At 29.5% G+C, this 8,080-nt stretch overlaps 1 protein-coding gene across 1 annotated transcript; it reads right to left on the bottom strand.

Moving 5' to 3' along the window:
• Positions 1–231: 231 nt before the first annotated feature.
• On the bottom strand, positions 232–2,628 carry LOC118043915 (protein TRIGALACTOSYLDIACYLGLYCEROL 1, chloroplastic). The gene is made up of 3 exons (XM_035052038.2): positions 2,302–2,628; positions 1,543–1,761; positions 232–1,452 (listed from the first exon to the last, which is right to left on the bottom strand). Exons 2-3 carry the CDS (start codon positions 1,587–1,589, stop codon positions 441–443), a joined length of 1,059 nt encoding a protein of 352 aa, XP_034907929.1. The 5' UTR covers positions 1,590–1,761; positions 2,302–2,628; the 3' UTR covers positions 232–440.
• Between the last annotated feature and the right edge of the window lie 5,452 nt (positions 2,629–8,080).

Raw genomic sequence — 8,080 nt, 5'->3', positions numbered from 1 at the left:
AAGCACTCGTTCAAGAAACTGCCGATCGCAGGAAGAGGAACATAAGCATCTACTCTTACTTGCTAAGCAGACTTGGTTGAACCCAAATGACAGGAAATTTTAACCTAATGACAGCATCCAACAAAGATCTTGATATTGAAGCTTAATGAGCAGAAACATCAACCAGGATCTTTTTTTTTTTTTTTAAAGTACACTTGAAAGTTGAAGGGCGGTAAATAAGAGGACAAGAAATAAGTAAAACGATAGCATTTGAAGATAAACATCAAACACTTAAGATGACATAAAGTCTGAATCCTTAACCCTTTTCAACACAACTGATTGACTAACCATGAAAAGTGATCTGATTCCAGGTTATATGTGCAAGCATTATCCATCAAACAGCAATCATGAAGAAAAGCCTAGTTGAATATCATAAATGACTTACAAAAGAACTTGAATGATTATACGCAATTCTTCAGAGAATCTCCAGCTCCCTGGAAGAAGCAATATGAGAGTGCAAAATCAGCAATAAATATACCAACCAGCGAGATAACCACAGCTGAAGTTGTCGTCTCCCCAACACCTTTAGCACCTCCCATTGTGGTAACCCCCCAAGCACAGCTCACTATAGATATGATGGCACCAAAAACCCCTGACTTGATCATTGCACTAATTATATCCCATGAATTTAGAGCTCTCTGAGCTGAATCCAATATAATGTTAATGCTAATCCCATAGACACTGTCAGCCAGCAGGCCACTGGATGCCATCCCCACTGTGAAACACATCAAAGTCAAAAATGGGAGAGCAAGACAGGAAGCAATCACTCTTGGAATTACCAAGTAATCAACCGGGTCTGCTCCAAGAACCCTTAATGTGTCAATTTGCTCAGAAACCTGCATTGTTCCCAACTCTGCAGCAAAAGCACTGCCGATACGCCCAGCAACCACAATTGATGTGACCACAGGACTTAGCTCCCTTGAAAAGGCTAGAGCTAATACCCCACCAATAGATCTGTTTAGTCCTAATCTAGTAAACTCTCTAACAAACTGGATGGTAAAAGCCATGCCAACAAATGCAGAGGTCAAGAGACAGACCCCAACTGATCTCGGCCCAACTCTCTCCAGCTGTTGTAGAGTATTTCTCCAGTGGATTTTTCCCATTAAACTCCTGATAATTACCTGACCTGCCAAGACAAGAGCAGATAATCCCCTCCAAAGGTACCTAGGAGGAGACCATTTGCTCAAGAATTTCTCTCCTCCGGAACTGGGCACATGGTTAGTATTTGTGTCCTCTTCCAAAATAGACATAGGTACAGATGGATGGCCATCATCCATGTTGGGCATCACAAAAAGTTTGGTTTGTTGAACAGGTGATGTAAATTTATACATCTGACAGTGTCTACTGAAACCAAGTTGACTGAAATTCAACGATTTCGTCTTTATCCACCCATTGGGTTTTAGGTAGCTTCTTCTGCAAAACGTTAAAGCTTCAATAGAAATGAAAGAAAGAGATGAAAACCAATTAGTCATTCAAGCACAAACGAGAAGTTAGGGAATATACCTGTTGGAGTAGTAAAAGATTGAGTGAAGCTGTGAAGTTGTTTGCATGTTTTTCTACTTCTTGCTTTCTTGTGAATAATATAATTTCAGATGTCTGTACAGAACGAGGGGTGGTACAGCAGCAAACCAGGAGGAAATTTGCTAACCTCAGACACACAACTTTTTCCACAACCAAATACAATCACATTCAAGTGAAGCAGATTGTCCTCGAAAATCAAACCTTAAACATCACAGACACATAATAAATATATAACACTTCAAGAATCTTAACCGTGAGCAGATTCCCATTTTACTGCTATAAAAACAAATTTCAATTCTGGAAAACAAACAAGCAGTCCGAAAATCACCAAGGAAACAGCTAAAAATTGAAAAATTAACAACTCATTACTTTTCTTTAGTAAAACCATCCAAAGAAGAAATATTTTTAATCAATCTTCTCTGTTAAAATGCTACTGCAATCTTGAAAGCTAAAAAGAATAAACAAAATAATAATTTATCTACCTCCAAAGTTAAAAAGGCAGAAAATCAACGAACAAAAATGGGATGGGAGGATGCCTTATCACAAATTTCTACTCCTTGATCACAAAATTCTTACAACGAGCAATGATTCTCTCTATTTCTTCCATTAAATTAAGCCTCTTTTTCTTCTCAATTAGTTTAATTCATATATTTATGCTAAATTAGCGAAACCCTTAGTAATTGCATATGGAAATTTTGGCAAAATCTCCATTCAGGAATTCCTTACAGCAACAGCACATACCTGGTTCTGATTGCAATTGGAAATTAAGGCGAAACCCAAGATTTGACAGATCCTTCTCCTCCTCCTCGCAAGCAAGATAGTTCAGCAGCAGCAGCTTTCCGTCAGTGTCTCCTTACTGTGTTACCGCTAATAGTTACATTCACAAATGAGGTTAAATGAAAGCAAATATGCTAGGTTTTTAAAAATTCAGTAGCACGACTTGAATCTGAAATATCAAGCTGAATATCCTCAATCCTTTAAAAGGAATAGATAACGTTAATTATTGAAGTGGAAATCAAGCTTCAATTCTTTTGAAAAAGTTGTGGGTCGGATAAAAAATAAAAATAAAAAATGGTTGTTTAGCGGACATAATGGAGTTTTAACAGAAGAAAAATGAGAAAAATCAATATGGAATGATAAAATATTAATAATAATAATACTAATAATAATAAGTTAAATTCATTCATTAAATATGTGATTTGAGTTATTTAATTAAAAATAAAAAAAATTATAACTATGATTTTTAATTAATTAATTATAAAAAAATAAATTAAAAAAATTAAATATATAAAAAAAAAATTATAGAAAAAAAAAAAACACTCAACCTGCTTGGACTAGCCTACCAAGCCCGCTAATAAAATCAAAATAACTCAACAAAAAAATCACAAAACCTAATTTAAAAAAACAAACATATGAAATAATGAAATAAATAAATAAAAAAAGTAAAAACAATCGATGTCAACCCTTGTCCCGAGCCATTTCATCAGAAGAACCTAATATCAAAAAAAAAACCACAAAGGTCAATTCTTAATAAATTAATTATTAAAGGATAAATTTTTTAAAAAAAAAATTCAATCACACAAAATAATCCAAAAAAATCAATAATTAAAAGCCAAAAAAAATATATCAGCCCACCTAATTAACCTACTAAATATGTGGGTCAAGTAATGAGATTGGGATAACCCCATAAAAAAGAAAAAAAAAACCATGAATTTTATTTAAAAAAAAAATCAACGTCGAGTAATGAGATTGAAAAAGAAAATAAGTCAAAAAAAATATGAACTTGTGTTAGCTTATAAAACTAGAAACCGTCTAAAGCATCAAACATGAAAAAATCACGAAAGCTAAATTTTAATAAATTAAATATCAAATGATAAAATTTTAAAAAAATACAATCATAAAAAATTATTCAAAAGAAAAAATAAGAATTAAAAGAATAATAATCAAATTAAAAAAAAATATTCAAAGCAATTTTGAATTGAACGGCTAAATTGAAAAGAAAAATCAATTCTACAAAAGAATTAAAAGAATAAAACACAAAAAAATGAGGATCAAATTTTAATAAATTAAATATCAAATAATAAAATTAAAAAAAAAAATCAATCATAAAAAATGATTAAAAATAGCAATTAAAATAATAATGATTAAAATTAAAGAAAAAAAATTTTCAAAGCAATTTTAGATTTAACAGCTAAATTGAAATGAAGAATTAAAAGAAGAAACCACTAAAAAAAAAAGGACCAAATTCTTTTTATAAAAATAACAAATTAAAAATTTTTTATCAAAAATGAAATTAAAAACAATAAAAAGTTTACAAAAGAGGTAAGAAAAAAAAAGAATCAGGAACATATTTGAAAAAAAAAAAAATATAAAAAATTTAGATTAAACAATGAAATTGAAAATAAATAAAAACAAACTCACAAAAAAACTAAGGATAAAACTTACAAATCAAAAAAATAGGGACTAATACTTAATATCCTCAACTAAAGGGATTACCTAGGAATTTTAATTACCAGGTGTTAATTTCGAGAGAGAATGGAGAAGAAAAAAAAGATAATTTGGATGGCATTTGGCCATATGCATTGCCTTCTCAAAAAGGCGATGCCAAAAAAATTAAAATGTCATTATATAAGGTAATGTTTGACCATCAAATCAACCCTTACCCTTAAACCAATCCAATAATTACAAAAATACCTTAATGCAAATAAAAAAAAAAAAACATTTGAATATAAGAGCATCTCCAATGGGAAATGCTATATTAAAGAGCCAAATGGAAAAAATAGCTTTTTGAATAGAGTAAATATAGCCTTTTTTATTATGTGCATTTCAATGGTAAAAAGCTATTTAGAAAAATCAATTATATTTTAATATATTTAATGTCAAATTAATTTTAATATAATTATATAACTAATTGTGATATTTTATATATAATATAATTATGATGTTATTAATTATATAATTAATATGAGTAATTTATAAAAGTAATATAAAATTAATAAAGTAATATGAAAGTTAAAAGATATAATTTAAAATTTATTTATATGAATATTTTTATTTTTAAGTTTTATATGTTATTGTTAAAATTTAATTTTTTAAAAGTAAATTCAAATTCAAACTTTGAAAAAAACCGCCAACATTTTAAATTTTGATTTTCAATTTAAAAAAAAAAGAATTCAAAATTTGAAAAAATGACCGCCAACATTTTAAATTTTAAAAAAATAACCGCCAACATTTTAAATTTTAAAATTTCAAATTTTGAAAAAATTATCGCCAACATTCTAAGATTTTACAATTTGAAAAAATAATTCATCTATAAATATTCTCATATACCTTAACATTTTTTCTCATCATTTTCTTCTCTCCAATCTTTGTTATATGTCATTAAAATTCATCATGAATCATTCTAGTTTTAATTTTTATGATGCTTTTGATTTTGATGATGTTACTTTTGTGTTCGCTTTTCAAGTTGCTACCGCTATGGTTGTTGAAGAAGAATCGAACAATCAAGGGCAGAGAACAGGGTATCGTGGCTCTATTCTTGATCACAATATTGTCAATTGTAATAGAAAGGAAGGTGAGTTAAGATTATATAATGATTATTTTGCTGAAAATCCTAAATTCACTGAAAGTCAATTTCGAAGAAAATTTAGGATGAGTCGTCGTCTTTTTCTTCAGATCGCAAATGCAGTGGAAGCTCATAATCCATATTTCAAACAAAGGACAGAAGCTCTTAATGTTCTTGGTTTATCTTGTCTTCAAAAGGTAACTGTAGCTCACATAATACTTGCATAGGTATTCCTGCAGATCTTACTGATAAATATCTTCGAATTGAAGAAACCATTGCGATAGAAAGTCTTAGAGCTTTCGTTAAAGCAATCGTAGAAGTTTTTGGTGATTGGTATCTAAGGGCACCAAACAAGGCCGATATTTTTCGATTATTATCAATTGAAGAGTAACGTGGATTTCCAGGGATGTTAGGGAGTATTGATTGTATGTATTGGAAATGGGAGAAATGCCCAATTGCATGGCATGGGATGTATACTGGTCATTGTCGTGAACCAACTATAATTCTAGAGGCGGTGGCTTCACAAGATCTTTTGATATGGCATGTCTTTTTTGAAATGCCTGGATCATTAAATGATATTAATATTCTTGATCGGTCACCTATTTTTACTGCACTTGCTGAAGGTCGTACTGCTTTTGTCAATTATACAATGGGATACTATTTAGCAGATGGGATTTATCCTAATCGGTCAACCTTTTGTTAAGACAATCCTAAGACCATTAGGAGCAAAGAGAACATATTTTGCAAGCAAGCAAGAGTTTGCAAGAAAGGATGTGGAGCGAGCATTTGGGGTGCTCCAATCTCGTTTTGTAATTGTACATGGACCTGTTTGATACTGGGATGAAGAAACGCTTGCATATATTATGAAAGATTGCATAATAATGCATAATATGATTATTGAGGATGAAGGAGCAATGAACCTTGGATTTGACCATGAACATGAAGTCAATTCCTTTTTTTCAGTGTCACATGGTGAAATACCAGAACTACATCATTTTCTTCAAACTCATAATCAAATTAGGGATAGAGCAACTAGCTCTCAACTACAAGAAGATTTGATTGAACATTTGTGGGAACAATATGGCAACATTTGAACTTCTTATGTTATCATAATTTTCAAGTTTTTTATGTTTTTTTTTCCATTATAGTTGTTATCTTTTAAGTTAATTAATCTTATTTATTATTGTTAAGTGTTAGAGGAACTTCAAAAAAATATTATGAATTGATATCAATTTCATAACAATATATTTAAAATAACCAAGAATTTTCTACATTTAATTAAAAATACATTACATTACAATAAATCAATCAAAGTTAATTAAAAATTAAAACCCCTCTTTTGTATAATTTCTAACTTTCTATTTTGAAAATACGCTGCAGAAATTGGATCCAAATTAGAAATATCCATTTTCATAATTTGTTCTTCTTTCTTAATCCTGTCCAATTCTTGTTTCTCTTGACTTTGTTGAATCATCATGGCTTATTGGTCTTGTTTCTTCCGATCCTCAATTTCAACTAGAGTATCCTTAAATTGTTGTAAGAGATTTATTACAGTTACCTCCCCAACTTTATCTTTTCATTGTCTACTTTTAAGTTGTTCCTTTGTAGCCTTCTAATCGATTGGTCTATCTTGATAAATCAATAGTTCACTATCTTCTCCTAAACTAACAGAATCAGGGGTAGATGGAGTTGATGAAGTCGGACTTGCATTAACATGACTTTTTTGTTTCTTATTTGACCTTTCATGTTGACTTGCACGCTCAAATTGCTATTTAGGTTCTTTTCTTAAGATAACCCAACAATGTTCTAGTTGAAATCATTTGCCAACGCAAGAAGCATACATTTGCTGAGCATTATTAATCTGGTTAAAAAATAAATAAATAAAATAATGTTAAAATATATGTTAAATAATTTAACATGAAAATGAATATTAAAATTACCCTTGATTCTTCGGTTATTCCACTTTGCTGACGATTTTCAATTTAAGGTGACAAATCCAACAAATTTACCGACTTCTCTATTTATTTCTTGCCATCTACTTGAGATGCTTATTTGGAAATGATTATTCAAGTTTCCTCTATTCTCTACAAAGTAAGCATGCACACGAGCCCATAATTGTTTTGTTTGTTGTTCAACTCCTGTAATTGGATCCTTGCTTGTATTTAACCATGCAGAGACGAGTAGACAATCTTCTTCTAGTGAGAAGTTTTTACTTCTTTGTGATTTTTTTATTATATTGACATTTAAATACGAATATGTTAAGTCATTAATTAATTGATTAGAATCACTTGGTTAAGAGAGAATATCTTTTAACTCACTAATAAGAAAACTGATAAAAGAGCTTGGAAAATTTGAATCCATCTACATTAAAAAAAAAAAAAAAAAACTCAAGTTAAAACCTTATAAAAGAGTGTAAAGAGAGCTCACATTTAATGTCTAGCAATTTTGTAGTTTTCCATACATGTGAATTAATAATAAGAATTGCCTTCTACTTGTTCTAATATTAATCTAATCATACAATTAATTTAATCACTTGGTTTAGTTGTATTTTTAACAAAAAAAAATATAATTGATCTCAAATTAAAATAGACAATAAAAAATAAATTTAAGATATGTCACTCCATGTTTTTATCAATATCAGCTATCATCATTACTTCTTTTCAATTTTGTCAAAGATAACAATATAAATAAAAATTGTCTTCCTTAACCTAGATCAAAAACATAAAATAACCAAGAAATAAAAATCATTACAAATATCAAATAAAAATAAAGAGATGCAAAAAAATAATAAAAATAGAAAAAGTCTTTAAGCAAATATACATTTTGATTTCAGCTAATTAACACAATCAATGTTATTAATTAACCGGAGAACAATTAATTCTTGTTTTCTAAATCAAAGAGAAGGGTGGAATTTGCAGGTAAGTTTTTTTTCCTTCTGTTTTGCTTAAATGTTGT

The sequence above is a fragment of the Populus alba genome, chromosome 2 (genome assembly GCF_005239225.2).
Source record: "Populus alba chromosome 2, ASM523922v2, whole genome shotgun sequence".
NCBI lineage: Eukaryota > Viridiplantae > Streptophyta > Magnoliopsida > Malpighiales > Salicaceae > Populus > Populus alba.
Note: the sequence above shows the minus strand (reverse complement) of the source record. Positions and strands in the feature narration are given on the sequence as shown.

Bases quoted from the DNA above. Each gene is read 5' to 3' on its own strand.
- LOC118043915 (XM_035052038.2), bottom strand. From the start codon at position 1,589: ATGCAAACAACTTCACAGCTTCACTCAATCTTTTACTACTCCAACAG. The intron at 1,453-1,542 runs GTATATTCCCTA...AACGTTTTGCAG, and splicing joins ATCTTTTACTACTCCAACAG to AAGAAGCTACCTAAAACCCA.